The following is a 21,348-nucleotide window of genomic DNA, read 5'->3' as shown; positions in this document are numbered from 1 at the left end:
CTTCTCATAAATGAACCATTCACATGCTGAGCTCCAGTCTGTCACTTTGAATAAGAGAATGAGATTGAATAAGAGAATGAGATTGGTAATTATGATACTACCTACAAATAGTCTAGACCTGTAGACTTTGGAGTTTGGCCCATGATAAACTCTGCTGACCTCAACTTACTTAAAATGATGGTATGAGAGATATAAACCACTGCCATGCAGTTCTGGGTTTAAGCACTCTAGTGTTGCATCATTTTCTTGGGGGGGGAAATGAAAACATTAAATTCATTCTTTCTATGTTTCTTCCTTAAAGAGGTCAAATGTTAAACTTCATTTTCATTGCTTCCTAATGGCTATACATCAGCAGCTTAAAAGTGGACATAGCTTACACTTTATGCAGTAGATGTTTTCCAGTAAATATAAAGCAAATGTTTGAGCAATGAATCCTGATGTATTTCTCTATGACATTATAAAATCAGAAGGTGAGAGCCCTCCCCAGCAAGCTGAGTTGATTGCAACAGCACTTGTGCTGTTGGGAATGGGAAACTATGTTTTGTCTCTTCAAATCTGTAATGTCTCTACTGACACTTCTAATTTTTCCTACATCTATTGTATTTATTTCTTCTTTTAACAATTATATATTCATGCTCATACAGTGCTACCACAGAGAATACAAAGATGAAAAAGGCATAGTCTGTGCTCTTAAAATGTCTATAGTCCAGTAAAGAGGACAAGAGTAGTTAAAAGATAATATAGATTTAAAACAAAAAAAATCCCAGGGGAAAGCAGAATTAGATGATAAACACTACTGAGGGATCCAGGAAATGTAAGTGGGATCTGTATTGGGACTTGCAGGATAAGTAGGTGTTTGCCAGATAAAAAAGTTGGAGAAAAGTTATCTAGGCAGAAAAATATGTGTAAAGACAGAATTGTGAAAGAGTTTGGGGTGTTCAGAGAAAAGGAAGAATTTTGATTTAGCTCCTGAAGAGTGGAAAGTGATGGCAAGAACGGCACCTTGCACTTTGTGTCACATTATAAATCTTTGCTTTGGTTTTTTGGTCCTCAGTGTGCTTTCTGCCTGGTGCTGAACACACAGAGGATATTAAATGAATGCTAGCTTACTGAATGAAGTTCTCTACCTTTCTCCAGAGAACTGTATAATTTTTTTCTCTTGCCAATACAGCCTCTGATTCTGAAATATAAGGAAGACACAGAGAAGTTACCAAATTTCATTGTTTCATTTAAGCAATGGAATATTTTTCTGCCTTGTTTTAAAATTAGTCCTGATGGGAAATAAATGTCATGGAAGCTAATGAAAATCAAAAGTATATTTAGTGACTTGTTCATTTATGTAACATAGATTTATTAAGCTCCATCTGTATACTGTTTGTAAGGACTTCCCTGGTGGCTCAGACAATAAAGCTTCTGTCTACAATGCGGGAGACCCGGGTTCGATCACTGGGTTGGGAAGATCCCCTGGAGAAGGAAATGGCAACCCACTCCAGTACTATTGCCTGGAAAATCCCATGGACAGAGGAGCCTGGTAGGCTACAGTCCATGGGGTCGCAAAGAGTTGGACATGACTGAGCGACTTCACTTTCACTTTAATATACTGTTTGTACAATGTTATCTTAGAAAGAAAGAAGCTTTTCATGATTTGGAATTATATTAACTCTTTCAAGCTGTTATGCTATCATTTGATGTGCTTCAATAGAGAGCACCTTGTATTAACTAAAATAATAGAGCATATATATAGTTTAATGTATAGTCCTCAATTTATGTTCTGACAATACAACTTTTATTGAGAAGTACAAGTGAATCATTTATGACAGGATAAGAACAGTTTTCATTTCGTTCTTCATGTACTTTAATGTAATAGGTATTTTGCATGAAAAATTTGATGTCACTTGCTAGGATTTGTTTCTTTGCAGCATAATTGCTTGGTTCATTCATCTCAAAATAATTTATTTCTGAAACTATTTGTTAAAGCAATCCTTTTAGGACTCACTTGTATTTATAAAGTATTATAAAACTTAAACATGTATTACATGATGCATTCAGATTAAGAGCTCTGAAGAAAATAGCATTGACATTGTAAAATGCATTGTACTAATATTTTCAGTTAAGTGTGTAGTGAGAATTTGCCACTAGTGAGGGTATAGCCAACTTGACTTTCTAAAATGTTGTTTCTTTCTTTCATGTGCTTTTCCATGCATATAGTTGAGAGAACAGTAGAAACTTAGCACCAGTTCTTTAAGACTAGACTGGCTATGTTGAATCCTTGTGGAGTCACACCTGATTCCTGGCATGAATGTTGTTGGCCACATAGGTAACATAGGATAAAGAAAATAGCAAAGTACATTTCATGTCCAAGCTTTTGTTTAATTGATTTAGTCCTTTCTATACCAATAGTAATGCCTAGTTGTCCCATGTGTATCCAGTAAAAGCAAGCCTGCAGTGAATAAACCTGCATTTTAAAAAAGTAAGGACAGTAACTCTCACCTGCATACCTTTGGCCAGAACAAAGAGGCAGTTCATTTACTTGTTGCTTCTTTACATGGTAGGCTGGGGAGTGTGATTTACTGGTGACATAGTGAGTCAGAACAAACCATCCATTTTCATGAAGGAAAAGGCAGAATGGTATCTGTGATGTCAGTAATTGATTTTGAGCTACTTAGAATTGAGTTCTGTTAAGATAAAAATTAACTTGCAGGATCAACTAACCCACCTCTTTTGTTAAAGTAGTATCACATCAGATCAGATCAGTCGCTCAGTCGTGTCCGACTCTTTGCGACCCCATGAATCACAGCATGCCAGGCCTCCCTGTCCATCACCAACTCCCAGAGTTCACTGAGACTCACGTCCATTGAGTCAGTGATGCCATCCAGCCATCTCATCCTCTGTCGTCCCCTTCTCCTCCTGCCCCCAATCCCTCCCAGCATCAGAGTCTTTTCCAATGAGTCAACTCTTCGCATGAGGTGGCCAAAGTACTGGAGTACTGTATTTTTTTTAAATGTAATACTATCTTAAAGTTTGAAAGCTTCAAAGTAGTTTTACTTTGCCTACAGATTTTTATTTATGAGAGAATCTGTATTCTTTTAAATTCACTTTTACCATTTCTAATAAAATATTCGAGATGATTATATATAAGGAGATAGTTTAAATGGATCTTTTGTGGGCACTAATGGCTATAGAGTTCAAGTTATGTTACCAGATTGATTTAGGTTCCTCATTAATAAACTACTTAAATTTGAGCTTCTCTGAGCAAATGCAAATATTTTCTCATTAAAATGATTAATATACAGAAATGAAAAAAGCAGACACTGTTGTACTTCAGGGAAAATGCTTTAACACAGAGAAAAACTTCTGAAAATACTTTCAAGTACTTCAGAAGTTTCATTTTAAGTTTAGTTGATATAATTTTTTATTTAGTCATTAGAGTATCTCTTCTAAGAGGATTTTCTTCATAACATACAGACATGCTGGATAAAATCTCCTAAATGTCTCACAAATAATTCATGCTCAGATGCAATAGAATTTGAATAGAATGTTGTTTTATTTGTGTAAACCAAACCTTTTAACTTGACAAGACTATTGCAGTTCAAATTTAGCAGTGAATATATAATATATTATGTGTGTGTGTTTTTTTAATCTATGGCTCTAAAACTTTTCTTTTAGTAAAACTATAAATTTTCAGCAAAGAACAGTCAGATTTTTATCATTATTAAATCTTTAGTGGTAACATACATAAGTTGGTATTAATGTTTATGCGTCCAAATCCTCTTCCCACTCCCTTTTTTATTTCTTTCCTTAAATTACTATAGAAAAAAATAAACCTAAATTTCATGTAAACTTAGGTACGCAATAATTGTTGACTTGATAATAGAGCTAAATCTGTTGTTACATTTGCTTCCCTTTTTCATTTTCCCTATTACTTTCTTCCATTTTGCTTCATTTGTTTCTCCTACCCTGCTTGAACAGGAACAGATTAGTAGTGCAAAGGAGTGAGTGTAGAGATATTCTCTCTTAGGTGGCCTGATAACTTACAGTCCCATTCTATTTCTGTCTGCTCTAAGCTCTGAGCTCTTTAAAGCAAATCAAAAAGTCTCCCTCACTTTACTTAACTGTAAAAGGAAATGCTAAATCAAAGTTAGAATTTGTTTGGGCCTCAGAGACTATCTAACATTCTTCAACTTTCATGATTTTCTATGTTAATAATACTTTTAATTTTATACATGAAAATAATGTACATGTTGCCAAGTAGTTTGATCAAGGTCATCCTCTGATCAGGTTAACCGGCCTTTCTTAGAAGTGTTTTACAACTCACAATTACCTGTTTTAAAATTTAGTTGTAACTTGGGAAATCTTTCACTGAAGTTTATTTGAGAGGATCCTACAATATGTCCCCATTGAATATGGTTTAAAAAAATTATTTGTATTTATTCATAGAAATCCTTCTTGGAATATTTGGGGTGAGATACTATATATTACTGTGGGCTCACCAGGTGGTGCTAGTGGTAAAGAACCTGCCTGACAATGCAGGAGACATAAGAGATGCTGGTTTGATCCCTGGGTCGGGAAGATTCCCTGGAAGAGGGCATGGCAACTCACTCCAGTAGTCTTGCCTGCCTGGAGAATCCCATGGACAGAGCAGCCTGGCAGGCTACAGTCCATAGGGTTGCAAAGAATCTGACACGACTGAAGTGACTTAGCACACATGCACTGTATATTACTAGAAATTGAAAACTGAGACCAAGGAAAAGGAGAACAATTATACTTACAAAAAAGTCATTATGATTTCTTTAGATGTGATTCATACTTGACTGAGCTAATGCAACCATGACAAAATTAAAAGTTTAGTTTTAAAATTTGTATTATAAAAAGGAGAAAGTGTATTGGTTCCCCTGAGGATGCAGAGGTTTACTATGTATACCATATCATAAAAGAAACTTCCTATGTGAGTCATTATGAAGAGGACACAGAAGGAAAGTTATATTGTATATGATGTATTTTATTGTTGGGTTGTACTTACTTTGCTCGTTTTGGGGAAACATAATTTTTCCTACTGTCTACCTTCATGACTATCAGTTCAGTTCAGTTCAGTCGCTCAGTTGTGTCCGACTCTCTGAGACCCCATGAATCGCAGCACACCAGGCCTCCCTGTCCATCACCAACTCCCGGAGTTCACTCAGACTCACATCCATCGAGTCAGTGATGCCATCCAGCCATCTCATCCTCTGTCGTCCCCTTCTCCTCCTTCCCCCAATCCCTCCCAGCATCAGAGTCTTTTCCAATGAGTCAACTCTTCTCATGAGGTGGCCAAAGTACTGGAGTTTCAGCTTCAGCATCAGTCCTTCCAAACAACACCCAGGGCTGATCTCCTTTAGAATGGACTGGTTGGATCTCCTTGCAATCCAAGGGACTCTCAAGAGTCTTCATGACTATACATATGCTAATAGAATAGATAATCAAAAATAATTGATAATTATGAATTTCACAAGTAAATGAACTTAGGTTTGCTTAAAAAAGAAACTGCTTATGAGTCCTTATAATTTTTCTGTCTTGGGTGCCTTAGTTCCAAGATACAGTGCCCTCATCTCTCCATGTTCATGTTAGTACTTACACATTTTATTGTAATTTGTTTATCTGATGTTTCCTCAAATCCTCATTTGACTATGAATTCTGCTAGGCCAGGAATCCTATCTTATTCATGTTTAACTCTTAATACTTGTTCCATTGCCTGTACATATAGTAAAGTACTCAGTAAATGTTGACTGAATAAAATATTGATTGTAAGTATATTTGTTTTCTCTCTTTTTATAATTCAGAATTATGGCTTGGAAACAGAAAATCTAAAAACTCTTTCTCACAAGTTGAATGCATCTGCCAAAAATCTACAGAACTTTATAACAGGGAGGAGAAGGAGTGGCCATTATGATGGGAGAACCAGTCGAAAATTGCCAAATGACTTTCTGACTTCAGTTGTGGATCTGATTGGAGCAGCCAAGAGTCTGCTTGCTTGGTTGGACAGGTAAAACCTTTTACATGTTTCATAAGTTATCCTCTTCAGACATCAGTTTGAATATAACATTATTTCATTTTATTGTGAAAAGATTGTTTATTGATAAATTGATAAGTAGAGGAATATTAAGCAAAAAATATCTAATTATGATTTACCACAATATAGGCATTGTGATACTAATTATTTGCAAAATTTTATATTTGCAAGATTTTATATTCAACTGACTAGCTAATCAGTCATTAGTTCCTGACAGTTTTAAAATACATTTTCTTCTTTATAAGCAAAATCATTTTTGGCTGTCACAAGATTTGTAATACTGTCTTGCTTTGTCTCCTGATTTTCTATGTGCTTTTCATTCATTGGTCATATTTAAAGAAGCAAACATCAACATTCTATTTATTGTTTTAAATGGGTAATTAGACACTGACATTTTCATAGTGTGCATTGTATGTCTCATTACGTTTGCTTTATCCATTCTATATTATTATTCACATTGCACAGTCAATTTTGGATATTACAGACACAATTTTGGTCCTTTTTTTGCTAGTTTAGTTAATTTCATTTGTTTTGAACACATAAAATAACAAAAGCTTTCATAATATAAAATGAAAAAGGTTAAGTTAAAATTATATATGTGATTAAACATTTTAATTGTGAAACATAACAAGTATTAAAACTAAAGTTTTCATTTTTGAAAATTTTTTGTGAGGGACATAAGAATGTTAGTTGCTCAAACTCTTAGTGATCCCATGGACTATAATCCACCAGGATGTATACTATGTTATAATGGTTAAATAATCAAAAAAATATTTTGTCTGAGAAACTCTGATATATAGAAGTTTACTAGAATTTTTTCTTGAATAAATGTCAGTAGGATTTCCATACATGTACAGATATATATGAGCTTCCCTGGTGGCTCAGTGGTAAAGAATCCACCTGCCAATGCAGGAGACGCAAGAGACGTGGGTTTGATCCTGGGTTAGGGAAGATCCCTTAAAGAAGGAAATGGTAACCCACTCCAGTGTTCTTGCCTGGAAAATTCCATGGATAGAGGAGCCTAGCTAGCTACAGTCCATGGGGTCATAAAGAGTCAGACATGACTTAGCGACTGATCATGCATGCACATATATATATATATATACATATATACACAGTGACCCTTGAATAGCATGGGTTTGGAGTGCATGGGTCTACTTAAATATAGTTGTTTGTTTGTTTCAATCAATATGCATTACATTACTACACGTCATAATTGTCCGTTGAATGAGTCTGTGAATATGGGCTGAGTATAAAGTTACACATGAATTTTCAACTGTGCAGTATTGAGACTCCTAACCCTCTTGTTGTTTGAAGTTCAACTGTATTATATTTTTTCCTTTTTTAAAACTATAGTACTTTATATTAAAAATAAATATTTTTATGTCTAAGGTAAAAGTTAAGATAATTTTACTTATTTCTATAATGTCTAAGTTTATATATATATATATTACTAATAATATATCACAAAGTTGAAAGCGTTAGTCTCTTAGTCGTGTCCGACTCTTTGAAGCCCCATGGACTGGAGCCCACCAGGCTTCTCTGTGCATGGAATTCTCTAGGCAAGAATATTGGAGTGGGTTGCCATTCCCTTCTCCAAACATATAACATGATAATACTAAATCCAGATCTGAACAGTAGGCTATATATTGTTAGCTTTTTGGATAATTAATTGGTAGACAGCATATTTCTCTTATGACACCATTAAATTCTTTAAATTGTTTAACCCACATTTATCAATTGTATGAATTGTCATTTAAACATAGATTCTATAAGTTGTATAATGATCAATAAGTAAATATATTTAAACTATAGCTTATCCTTAAGTAATGTAATATACTTGTTTCAAGAAGCTTCTCAGTAATTGGGAAACTTATAGAAAATATATTTGATTTTTAGTTATATCTTCTTAAATCACCTATCCTATATTATAAATTTGCAAAGCCTTTATATTTTATTTGGTAAATTTCATTATTTTCTTTTTACACTAGTACTTATGAAATAAATAAATAGAATGATTAGAGAATGTGTTTACTTCTTAATGGCAGGTAATGTTTATAAAGTCACATAATGGCTTCTAGAACATTATATAATAATTTCTGAAATTCCATTGTGTTATATAATTTATTATGGTTGCATTATTTGTATCATCTAAGACCACATCCTTAGTAAATGCTAGTTTATCTGCAAACATACATGAGCATACACACACACATACATAGTAATTTATACAATCAGTGGTGTTTTGTGTTGTTTCATAGGAAAAAAAAATGTGAGAAAAAGCTTGAAGGAAATAAATTAATTCATCTGTTAGGCTTCCATTGCTGCAAAGGTTCTCATAACCCTTATTTTGAATTATATCATACTACAGTGATAATTAAATCAAAGGCCATTTAACATTTTGGCCATAAAAATGAAATATATACTTTGAAGAAACAAAGAGACAACTTTGTGATAACCTCAAAAATCTTCTGACTAGACTATAAATTGAAAAAAGAAACGGAAGTTTATATTTTGAAGATTTTTCTGAGGAAAGTTTAGCTCCAGGCTGGCTTGCCTATAATGATTATGCTTTAACAGATTAAGTTTTAAAAGGGAAAGAAAAAGAACAAAAATAATTCTTTGTCATTTTAAGGTATTTGGTCTTTATGCTGAAGGCATATAGGGAGCTGTTTAGAATCACTGTTGTTTTCAGACCTGTGAATTTGGATGATGACTTGGGCTATAGTGTTGGGAAATATTAGGTGAAGAATAAGGCTAAAAGAAGGGAAACCAGTTAAGAGGTTGTTTTAGGAGTATTTGTCCCTTGTTACCTGCCCAGGAGTTAGTTCCAGGACCCCTCAGATACCAAAATTCGAGGATTCTCAAGTCCCTTATATAAAATGACATAGTATTTGTATAAAACCTATGCACATCCTCCTTTATGTTTTAAATCATGGGTAGATTACTTATAATACCTAATACATGCTATGTACATAACTGCCCTTGTGCAACAAACTCAAATTTTACTCTTTTGAGCTCTCTGCAATCTTTTTTTCCCAAATATTTTGAATCAAGTTTGGCTGCACCCATAGATATGGAACTTGCCAATATGGAGTGCCAACTCTAATCATGCTATTGCTACTATTGGTGATTCTGATGCTACCAGCCACATTCACTTAAAGCAAACCTAGGAGAGTTGTCTTCATTTTGCAGATAGGAAAAATACAACATTCAGAGGCAAAAGTTAAGTTCAAAACCAAATAGGAAGTAAGTGGTGGAGCCAGGATTCATTCCAGGCATCTGACCACAGAGTTGATTCTCTGCACTGCTTGCTATTGACTGAGATATTTAATTGGAGAAGCAGGAATGGGGATAGAAGAATATTAGAGATAGATATAGAGACTAAGGAAAAGGGAGACATCTAGGGTGAATAAAGGTATCTGACTTGGCTCATCCAGTGGATGGTGAAGCCATTATCAAAATAGGAGGAATGAGTTATGGTGGAGGAAAAGTGCTGAGTGTTGGCCATGATTGTGAAAAGTTCTTTAGAATATTGCTGCTCAGAAAAGATACATGGTAGATAGAGATTTGGGAATCATTAAAATATGGGTGATAGTCCTAAATATATTAATATGGTGGTGTAAGGAGATTTTTGCATAAGCTGGAATCAAGATTGCTGGGAGAAATATCAATAACCTCCGATATGCAGATGACACCACCCTTATGGCAGAAAGTGAAGAGGACCTAAAAAGCCTCTTGATGAAAGTGAAAGAGGAGAGTGAAAAAGTTGGCTTAAAGTTCAACATTCAGAAAACTAAGATCACGGCATCTGGTCCCATCATTTCACAGGTAATAGATGGGGAAACAGTGGAAACAGTGTCAGACTTTATTTTGGGGGCTCCAAAATCACTGCAGATGGTGATTGCAGCCATGAAATTAAAAGACACTCACTCCTTGGAAGGAAAGTTATGACCAACCTAGATAGCATATTCAAAAGCAGAGACATTACTTTGCTGACAAAGGTCCATCTAGTCAAGGCTATGGTTTTTCCAGTAGTCATGTATGGATGTGAGTTGGACTGTGAAGAAAACTGAGCACCGAGGAATTGATGCTTTTGAACTGTGGTGTTGGAGAAGACTCTTGAGAGTCCCTTGGACTGCAGGGAAATCCAACCAGTCCATTCTAAAGGAGATCAGTCCTGGGTGTTCTTTGGAAAGAATGATGCAGAAGCTGAAACTCCAGTACTTTGGCCACCTCATGCGAAGAGTTGACTCATTGGAAAAGACTCTGATGCTGGGAGGGATTGGGGGCAGGAGGAGAAGGGGATGACAGAGGATGAGCTGGATAGCATCACCGACTCGATGGAGGTGAGTTTGAGTGAACTCCGGGAGTTGGTGATGGACAGGGAGGCCTGGCATGGTGCGATTCATGGGGTCGCAAAGAGTCGGACACAACTGAGCAACTGAACTGAACTGAAGGAGATTTTTAGAATGAATTCCTCTTTTCCTGTTCTATTTGTTTTCCATAACACTTAAACCCTTCTAACATTCTATATAATTTGCCTATGTGTTAGTCTTGTTTTTATCTGACAACTCTATACATGATGTATGCTTCAAGAGAGCAGGGATTTTCATCTGCTTTGTTCACTGCAGTCACAGTTATCTGGAAGAGTTCTTGGCCTATAGTAGGTACTCAATGAAGTTTTTTGAGTGAACGAAGTGAACTGAGATAAGGAATGACTGCTGCAGACCACCACCCATTGAAGGATGATTAGAAGTTCAGCTTATGGGGAAAAAATAAGAAGGTATAACCAGAGACTCCATAGGCTAGAATTTGTTGAGAGTGGTGTCATGGGAGCAAAAGGAGGAAGGAGTTTTTTTTTGGTATATTTGGGGAGAGGGAGTGTTGATATTTTTGTATTTTTCCTAACTTTATTGAGATACAAGTGATGTATAACATTGTGTAAGTTTAAGCTGTACAATGTGATGATTTGATACACATACATGTTGCAAAATGCTTACCACAATAAGATTAGTTAATATAATTTATAAGCTCACATAATTCCCTTTTTTGTGTATGTGGTGAGAACATTTAAGATGGGAATAAAGTGTTTTAGGGAAAAAGTGAAGTGGTTGATAAGGTCAAATGCTGCTGACAGTTTAGGCAGGGTAAGACTGAAAGTATGTGGTAAATTAGGGAATCAGGATATATATAATCTTACAAGCAACAGTTTAGTCTTTTTATTTAGAATTAATGAAAGCTGGAATTCATGGGTTGATTGTGAGTTAAATGTAAATGATAACTCTGAAAAAAATTTTTCTGCGAAATGGTTAGTAGTTCAGAATAGTTTTGCATAATATCAGACTTTGACTTTTCATAGATCAAGTCTTTTAGCGGTATTGGCAAGGAGGAAAGGCAAATGATGAGTGCAAGAAGGAAATGCCAACCCACTCCAGTATTCTTGCCTGGGAAGTCCTGTGGATAGAAGAGCCTGGTGATCTGTAGTCCTTGGGGTCACAATTCAGACATGATGTAGCAACTAAACAACTTCTTCTAAGCAACTAAACAACTTCTGTATTTGGGAACTTGACTTTGCTTCTCCACTGCCATAAAAGTAAAGTGAAAAGTGAAAGTCGCTCAGTCACGTCCAACTCTTTGCGACCCCATGGATAATAGCCTGCCAGACTCCTCTGTCTATGGAATTCTTCAGGCAAGAACACTGGAGTGGATAGCATTTCCCTTCTTCATGGGATCTTCCCAATCCAGGGATCAAACCCAGGTCTCCCGCATTGTAGGTAGATTCTTCACCATCTGAGCCACCAGGGAAGCCCAATATAAATTTCGAAAGGTTCCAAAGTCAAATATAAATGTAATAGGATTTTATCTGTAACTGTGCCAGGTAAAATATTTACACTGTTTGTTTTCCTGACAAGTAGCCCAGGAAAGTTTTCCTGACTTTTATTAGAGATTGTTAACAGATGTGTATTTAGGTTATATTTTTATTCCTTTCAAAGAAAAAGTGTCTTCTAGGTAGTAGCTAGAGCACAACACAACACAGTCCACATGTCCTCTTGTTTCAGTGTATCCTACAAACTACACCTAAAGCTAGACACATTAATCAACACTAGAAAAGCCAAAAGAGTGGTATTCTCCATGACTGCTGTTGTGAATCCCTGCCAAAACTCATCATGAAATAGTATAAAAGACCGAGGGGCTAATAAGAAAGAGATGAATTTCAGTTCTGCCTCTGGCCCTGGGTAATATTGAACCTTAACCTCTGTTTTTCTTTCTAGAATAAGGATGTAAGATCTGGAGAATTTGAAGTTCTCTTATAAGCACTAATATTCTGTAAATCATTGACCTTGTTCACCAAAGTGATATGAAAAATATATTCATTTTATTTCCCTTTACATAATTTGAAAGAACAAAATACTAACAAAATTTGTTAGTGATTTGTAAAATCATGATTTAACTATCTCTTCTCTGATTTAGTTCATATTAAGTTCTAGACCCAAACTGATCTGTTTTTGTGCTTTGTTTATATAAGGTAAGAATGTATCTTGTCTTTTTTATTTTTGTTTTGAAGAATTTAGAGCTTAAGTACTTAATTATAAAAGTTCCATAGAAATTATATTGACTTGTCATTGTAGATTAATTTGGAGGGTTTGAAATGGTCACTGCAATCAAATATTGCCAAGCATTGGACTTTAAACTTGGTTTATTCCTCTGATATATATAATGCTCTGGTTGAAAAAATAAATTATCTCAGTTGGTTATTTTGATGCTAAGCAACTGGCTTAATTTTTAAAATTTGACTTTTGGCATTACACCTGTTTTAAATTTTGGGGTGAACTTTCATGCACAGCAATATGATGACATTATTGCAATTTTTATTTTATGTCACTTGAAGGAGAAGAAAGGAAAAGAAAAAATAGGAAAAAAATCTTTAGCTCCATACTGAACTAGATGCTTTGCATGTATTGACTCATTGAGTTCTCACAGAACAGATATCATTATCACCATTTTACATATGAAACATGAAGTAACTTGCCTAGAGTGTGAAAATTATCATTTGAATCTATGTTTGTTGTAATACAAAAGCCCTTCTGGTTTCACTTTTATCTTGTTCCTTTGTTATACTACATTTCCTTTTGAATGTGGACTGATTCTTCAGAATTTTGAGGAAGTAATTCTTTGGAATGCAGCATATATAAACATATATTTGTACTTGGGTGTTTCTCTTCAAATGCTAAAGAATAATACCACTTTTCTGTTTCTGGCCTTGATACTTCAAAGTGCTATGTAAAATTTTGTTTCTAGAAAGTTTATTTCTCATTCTACTTTGAAGACATCAATGAGATATTTTAATATCACTGAAAGAATGCTAGGGGAGATGTTTACAAATCACAAAACCCGCAATTTCAGTGGAGCTTCTATTTAAATAATATTTAAAATGTTTGAAATAACACTTATTTAAAAAAAAAGCTCCTAACATTTCTTAAATAAAATCTAAGGCTAACAAAATCCTTTTTTTTCCTTCTTATTTTAAATATCAACGAATGAAACAACAGACTTTCCCAGAGGAAAAACCTCAGATAGGAATCACAGTTGGTTAATATCTTTATTGTTTATTTTCAATTCATGGTTTACTTGTCTATTTTTAACGTACGTCCTGCTATTTTTCACACCTCATCTTTCTTGCAGTTTTATATGGCTTTGCCAAAATGAATCTATACTTTGAGGTTTACAGATCAATTTATGTTCTATGTTGTGCCATAACCTTATAAAAATGTTCAAAAGTATTATTTATAGAAAAAGTTTATTTTACTATTTATAGTGAAAGTTTAATCTTTTCTCTCATTTTTAGTATTAATACCTATTTCTAATTGTTTCTACATTTTAGGACCATTCTGTTTTGAAGGGATCAGTGCGATATCTTTATATCATTGAAAACCTTTTAAATATTTAAGGCATAAAGGTTGGAATGCTAAGGAAAGAAATGTATTCTTTGAAATCTTTTCCTTTATCTAAGAAAGTGGTTGAACTAATTTCTTCTTTCATGATAAGGAAATATAGGACAAAAGTTATTTCTATACCAGGGAAAAATTATAGAGGCAGAGAAAACTACCCCAAACACTACCAGATGCTTGTTGTTTGGTCTTATTTCCTCTTGTGTGCTCACTGCTCCCACTTGGCACCTCTTGTTCCAGAAATGAGCAGTGATGTTAGCAAGGCTGCTGTTCACACACTGCCCCTCAGGCTCAGCAATGTCAACCTGAGAAATATTAAGGCCGTTCAGATTTCCTGATTAACTCTTAGCTTTTCTTATTAGCTTCTAATTTGTTTAGGATTTCTGAAACATTAATAACCTTTCCATAAATGCTTTTGTTTGAAAAGAATGTACAACAAATAAGTTTTTTATAGCATCCATAACTTTTTCATTAGAAGTATAAACATTATATTATCCATTAGATTTGAGGATAGTTGCATATTTTAAGATCTATGTAGGATAGTTCCTGTAATGGCCATTTATTAATGAGCCAAGGATTTTATCTTTTTTAAAAAACTTAACTTTTGGCATCGAAAAGTTTTTATTCCATGAACTTAATTTCCTTTAAGTCAGCCACGTATTTTTTTCTAAGTAGCCTGAGCTCTAACTTGGGGTTTTTTGAGACTGAGAAACAAATGCCTCTCTTAATTTTGTTTTCAAACTGATCGTGTTCAGCAATTCTGTAATGATACATTTCTTTATCTCATTAAGTCATGATGAGCGTTCATCTTTGGTAACTCACGAAGATTGGAACCTGTCAGCCTTCTTTTATTTATGTATGTGTATAGCCAAGATCATAATACCAAATATTAATATCTGCTAGCTAAGAATGGTTGTCAGTATAGTTATATGTGATTTACCTTTAAAATGAAAATGTTAGGGGGATTCACTACAAGATAAATTTTATGTTTTCCTTGCTATATGTTTAGGTTTTTTTCCCATTTTTGGGGGGCACTTAATCTTGAGTGAGAAACTGGTCCTACTTGAAATGTGAATGATCAGGAAAGTGGAAAACACACCTTAGAGTTCAGTTTGCTACAGGCATTCAGTTATCGAATAGATTTTTCTTTTGGTACATTTTAAAGAGCAAATGAGTATTTTTTTTTTTAAGAATTTATAGGGAAAATCATGCTGTACTTCATCACTTCTGAATGAAGTTTTAGATTTTATTAACAGTCTTTGACCTTTGTAAAACTAGGAACCCAAGCTCTTTCTAATCATGCCAGAAGTACTTTGAATTCTTAATTAAAATGCCAATTTTTATGCTTCAGTGCAGCAAAAATGGTCTTGGGTGGTTTTTTTAAATGATGTTTTCCTAGAAGTACTTTTATCTTACATCATTAAAAAATAGTTTTATTGAGGCCTAATTTACATTCTATAAAATTTATCCCCTTTAATGAGTTTTAATAAATTTAGATGTAGCTATGCAATGATTTCTACAATCACACATTTTAGAAAATTTCCATCAGTATAGATTTGTTTAAAACTGGATCCTGCTTACAATTAAAGAGGTTAATTTTTTTTAACAGAGAACACAGATTACTTAATTGCATATATTTTGCTCTAATTAACATTATTTGAATTCTTAATGATTCCTTAAGTTTTAGTAAATTTTGTTGGAAAAATATACTGTTTTGAAATAGTAATAAGCAGTAGTGGAACACAGCACAAAATAGACTGTGATATATAGAATCATTTAGAAAACAATATGTTAAAACTCCTGGAAAAAGAAGGCTTCCCCTGTGGCTCATCTGGTAGAGAATCCACCTGCAATGCGGGAAACCTTGGTTTGATCCCTGGGTTGGGTAGATCCCCTGGAGAAGGGAAAGGCTACCCACTCCAGTATTCTGGCCTGGAGAATTCCATGGACTCTATAGTCCATGAAGTCGCAAAGAGTCGGACATGACTGAGTAACTTCACTTTCACTGGAAAAAGGGTCATTAAATAAATTGAATTGGGGCACTTGATTAAGCCTTTCTAAAATAAATTATGATAGAGCACTACCTGTTCACTAAAGTAATTTTAGGTATATTATTTATTTAAGCGAGAAGCATTAGTTCATAAGGAAACTGGAGAAAATATAGACAAAATGATTTCTAGATGTAGACTTATTGTTTTAAAATGTGCAATAAAATACAAAGAAATATACTGTTTGACTATATAATATTGAAAAAAATAATTAGTATAAGATAGAAGACAAACTGGAAAAATACTTGTAGCAAACAGTTATGAGAAGTGTAGGGTTAATGTGTACTATGTGAATATTACATTTAAATTAAAATATAAAACACCAAAGTGCAGTAGATGAGCCTGTCAGATCAGATCAAATCAGTCGCTCAGTCATGTCCGACTCTTTGCCACCCCATGAATCGCAGCACGCCAGGCCTCCCTGTCCATCACCAGCTCCCGGAGTTCACTGAGACTCACGTCCATCGAGTCAGTGATGCCATCCAGCCATCTCATCCTCTGTCGTCCCCTTCTCCTCCTGCCCCCAATCCCTCCCAGCATCAGAGTCTTTTCCAATGAGTCAACTCTTCCCATGAGGTGGCCAAAGTACTGGAGTTTCAGCTTCTGCATCATTCCTTCCCAAGAAATCCGAGGGCTGATCTCCTTCAGAATGGACTGGTTGGATCTCCTTGCAGTCCAAGGGACTCTCAAGAGTCTTCTCCAACACCACAGTTCAAAAGCATCAATTCTTTGGCGCTCAGCCTTCTTCACAGTCCAACTCTCACATCCATACTTGACCACAGGAAAAACCATAGCCTTGACTAGACGGACCTTTGTTGGCAAAGTAATGTCTCTGCTTTTGAACATGCTATCTAGGTTGGTCATAACTTTCCTTCCAAGGAGTAAGCGTCTTTTAATTTCATGGCTGCAGTCACCACCTGCAGTGATTTTGGAGCCCAGAAAAATAAAGTCTGACACTGTTTCCACTGTTTCCCCATCTATTTCCCATGAAGTGATGGGACCGGATGCCATGATCTTAGTTTTCTGAATGTTGAGCTTTAAGCCAACCTTTTCACTGTCCACTTTCACTTTCATCAAGAGGCTTTTGAGTTCCTCTTCACTTTCTGCCATAAGGGTGGTGTCATCTGCATATCTGAGGTTATTGATATTTCTCCCAGCAATCTTGATTCCAGTTTGTGTTTCTTCCAGTCCAGCGTGTCTCATGATGTACTCTGCATATAAGTTAAATAAATAGGGTGACAATATACAGCCTTGACAAACTCCTTTTCCTATTTGGATCCGGTCTGTTGTTCCATGTCCAGTTCTAACTGTTGCTTCCTGACCTGCATACAAATTTCTCAAGAGGCAGGTCAGGTGGTCTGGTATTCCCATCTCTTTCAGAATTTCCCACAGTTTATTGTGATCCACACAGTCAAAGGCTTTGGCATAGTCAATAAAGCAGAAATAGATGTTTTTCTGGAACTCTCTTGCTTTTTCCATGATCCAGTGGATGTTGGCAATGTGATCTCTGGTTCCTCTGCCTTTTCTAAAACCAGCTTGAACATCAGGAAGTTCACGGTTCACATATTGCTAAAGCCTGGCTTGGAGAATTTTGAGCATTACTTTACTAGCGTGTGAGATGAGTGCAATTGTGCAGTAGTTTGAGCATTCTTTGGCATTGCCTTTCTTTGGGACTGGAATAAAAACTGACGTTTTCCAGTCCTGTGGCCACTGCTGAGTTTTCCAAATTTGTTGGCATATTAAGTTCAGCACCTTCACAACATCATCTTTCAGGATTTGGAATAGCTCAACTGGAATTCCATCACCTCCACTAGCTTTGTTCATAGCGATGCTTTCTGAGGTCCATGTGACTTCACATTCCAGGATGTCTGGCTCTAGGTCAGTGATCGCACCATCGTGATTATCTGGGTCATGAAGATCTTTTTTGTACAGTTCTTCTGTGTATTCTTGCCATCTCTTCTTAATATCTTCTGCTTCTGTTAGGTCCATACCATTTCTTTCCTTTATCGAGACCATCTTTGCATGAAATGTTCCTTTGGTATCTCTGATTTTCTTGAAGAGGTCTGTAGTCTTTCCCATTCTGTTGTTTTCCTCTATTTCTTTGCATTGATCGCTAAAGAAGGCTTTCTTATCTCTTCTTGCTATTCTTTGGAACTCTACATTCAGATGTTTATATCTTTCCTTTTCTCCTTTGCTTTTTTCTTCTAGTAAACAATTTAAAAAAGAAGAGACAGGGATTCCTTGATGGTCCAGTGATTAAGATTTTGCCTTCTAATGCAGGGGGTGAGGGTTCTATCCCTGATCAGAGAGCTAAGATTCCCACATGTCTTGGGGCCAAAAAATCAAAACATAAAACAGAAGAAATATTGCAACAAATCGAGACATTAAAAGTAGTCCACATTAAAAAGAAGAGAAAGAAACAAACTGATAAGTTGTATAATATCAAGCAACAATTTCAAAGTACCTGAAGCAAAAACTGTCAGAACTAAAAGAAGAAATAGATAAATCCACAATTACAATTGGATACTTCATCTCCTCTCTCAAAACAGAACATAATGATTAGAAGAGCTGAACACCACCAAGTAACAAGATATAATTGACATTTTTAGAGCATTTCATTCAACAAATGTATAATATAACTTCTTTTCAAGTGTCCGTGGAACATTCAGGAAGGTATACCACATCTGCATCATAAAACAAACTTCAGTACATTCAAAATAATTTAAATCAGAATGTCTTCTTTAACCGTAATGCAGTCAAATTAGAAATCACACAACAGACTTCTAGTAATCTATGGATAAAAGGAGGAAATCTCAAGGGAAATAAAAAAAGAAATACATTGAACAGAATGAAAATTATGATAAGTCACAATTTTTGTCAGTTCAGTTCAGTCACTCAGTTGTGTCCGACTCTGCGACCCCATGGACTGCAGTACACCAGGCCTCCCTGTCCATCACCAACTCCCAGAGTTTACTCAAACTCATGTCCATTGAGTCGGTGATGCCATCCAACCATCTAATCCTCTGTCGTCCCTTTCTCCTCCTGCCTTCAATCTTTCCCAGCACCAGGGTCTTTTCCAATGAGTCAACTCTTTGCATGAGGTGGCCCAAGTATTGGAGTTTCAGCTTTAGCATCAGTCCTTCCAATGAACACCCAGGACTGATCTCCTTTAGAATGGACTGGTTGGATCTCCTTGCAGTCCAAGGAACTCTCAAGAGTCTTCTCCAACATCACAGGTCAAAAGCATCAGTTCTTCGGCGCTCAGCCTTCTTCACAGTCCAACTCTCACATCCATATATGACTACTGGAAAAACCGTAGCCTTGACTAGACGGACCTTTGTTGGTAAAGTAGGTAAAGTAATGTCTATGCTTTTTAATATGTTGTCTAGATTGGTCATAACTTTTCTTCCAAGGAGCAAATGTATTTTAATTTCATGGCTGCAATCACTATCTGCAGTGATTTTGGAGCCCCCCAAAATAAAGTCTGTCACTGTTTCCACTGTTTCCCCTTCTATTTGCCGTGAAGTGATGGGCCAGATGCCATGATCTTAGTTTTCTGAAGGTTGAATTTTAAGCCAACTTCTTCACTCTCCTCTTTCACTTTCATCAAGAGGCTCTTTAGTTCTTCCCTCACTTCTGCCATAAAGGTGGTATCATCTGCATATCTGAGGTTATTGTTATTTCTCCCGGCAATCTTGATTCCAGCTTGTGCTTCATCCAGCCCAGCATTTCTCATGATATGCTCTGCATATAAGGTTAAATAAGAAGGGTGACAATATTATAATTCAATTATAATATAATAATACAATTTTTTTATATGACAATATAATAATGCAATTTTTGTGGGACACAGCTAAAGCAGTTCTGAAAGGGAAATTTGTAAAAACTGCTTATATGAGAAAAAAGATCTCAAATTGCTATCTAAGCTCTCTTCTCAAGAAAATAGAAAAATCAACAGGCATGGGCATAAGGTTTCAGTTAACCAAGATGAAAAAGTTCTAGATACCTGGTGTAGAACATTGTACCTATAGATAACAATACTGTCTTTAGCTGGTCCTTTTGTGATGCCAGTTGTCTTGCTGTTCACACTGTACTGTTCACTGAACTTAGTGTAGATAAGGTATGCACTAAGATACTGGAAGAAGACTCAAGGAGCCATAGGAACTGCAGATGCGTTTATTCTCTCCTGGCTGGCATGACAGCCATAACACAGCCTCTCTCCTGCCTGACACAGCAGCCATAGCAATAGCCATAGCATAACCATAATGTAGCCACAATGTAGCCATGAGGTAACTTCATGTAACATACCCATGATGTCACTCCCATGTAGCCCCAATGCTGTAGTAGCCAGGGCTTTCATGGTGAAGCTCATACAGGCGTACTGCACAAGGTAGCCCATTGACCAAGTGAATACCTTGTGACGTGTGTGTGCAGTACTAGAAGTGATCTCAGCTGTTACATAACTGTGCAAAGCCATTGTTTACAGAACATGGGGCGAGGGGATAAGAGAGACTGACTGGTGCCATCTTCTTAATTTCCCCACACTGTCTTTTACAGTTAAATTTTTAAGAGGTTAGATCTCATGTTAAGTATGCTTAAAATAATTAAAATAGAAAATAAGCCCAAAGCAGCAGAAGGGAGCAAATAATAATGATCAAAGAACTAAATGAATGAAAATGGAAGCACAGTATGTTGAGAAGTTAATTAAAAGGATAACAAGAAATACTACAAATAACTCTTTATAAATACATTTGACAGCTTCGGTGATATGACTCAATTCCTTCAAAATCACAAACTACTTAAACCAGTTGGAAAATTATCAGGGAAATTAAATGGCTCTTAAATATAGATAATAAATACATAGGGAAAATACATATAACTTTGGGAAAATACCAATTAAATCTGTGATATGCCCCTCTATAGCTATTAGAATGGCCAAAATAGGTAAGTGAAAAATATGATTTTTAAAACTATAACTATTAAAGACCCTCTCATATGGACCCCTATGACAATGGGAGGTGCTTGAGTTCTAGAGTTTTTCTATAAGAGAGACATTCAGATTGTAACCAAGAAGCAGTTTTATATAAATTACCTTAAGAGTTATCCGAAGCACGGAAGTTCTAGTTATCTGACTAGATTTTTAGCCCCATAGCTTTTCTTTTTGTGTTCTTGTTTTCTTTAAACTGGGCTTCCCATATAATCTCTGGTCCCATAAAAACGTAATTGGCATTCATAGACAAAGAGGATAAAGAATAGTGGAAGTAAAAGCCACTCAGTTGTGTCCAACTCTTTGCGACCCCAT

General features: G+C 35.6%; 1 protein-coding gene across 5 annotated transcripts in view; it reads left to right on the top strand.

Moving 5' to 3' along the window:
- Positions 1-21,348, top strand: part of CNKSR2 (connector enhancer of kinase suppressor of Ras 2) — a 283,089-nt gene that overhangs the window by 64,726 nt on the left and 197,015 nt on the right. For all 5 annotated transcript variants that reach the window (XM_055564830.1, XM_055564829.1, XM_055564828.1 and 2 more), the window contains exon 3: positions 5,817-6,019. In XM_055564830.1, the coding sequence (XP_055420805.1) occupies positions 5,817-6,019 (203 nt within the window). The remainder of the gene's footprint in view (positions 1-5,816; positions 6,020-21,348) is intronic.

Source organism: Bubalus kerabau, chromosome X (genome assembly GCF_029407905.1).
Source record: "Bubalus kerabau isolate K-KA32 ecotype Philippines breed swamp buffalo chromosome X, PCC_UOA_SB_1v2, whole genome shotgun sequence".
Lineage (NCBI taxonomy): Eukaryota > Metazoa > Chordata > Mammalia > Artiodactyla > Bovidae > Bubalus > Bubalus kerabau.
This window is presented reverse-complemented; position numbering and strand designations above follow the sequence as displayed.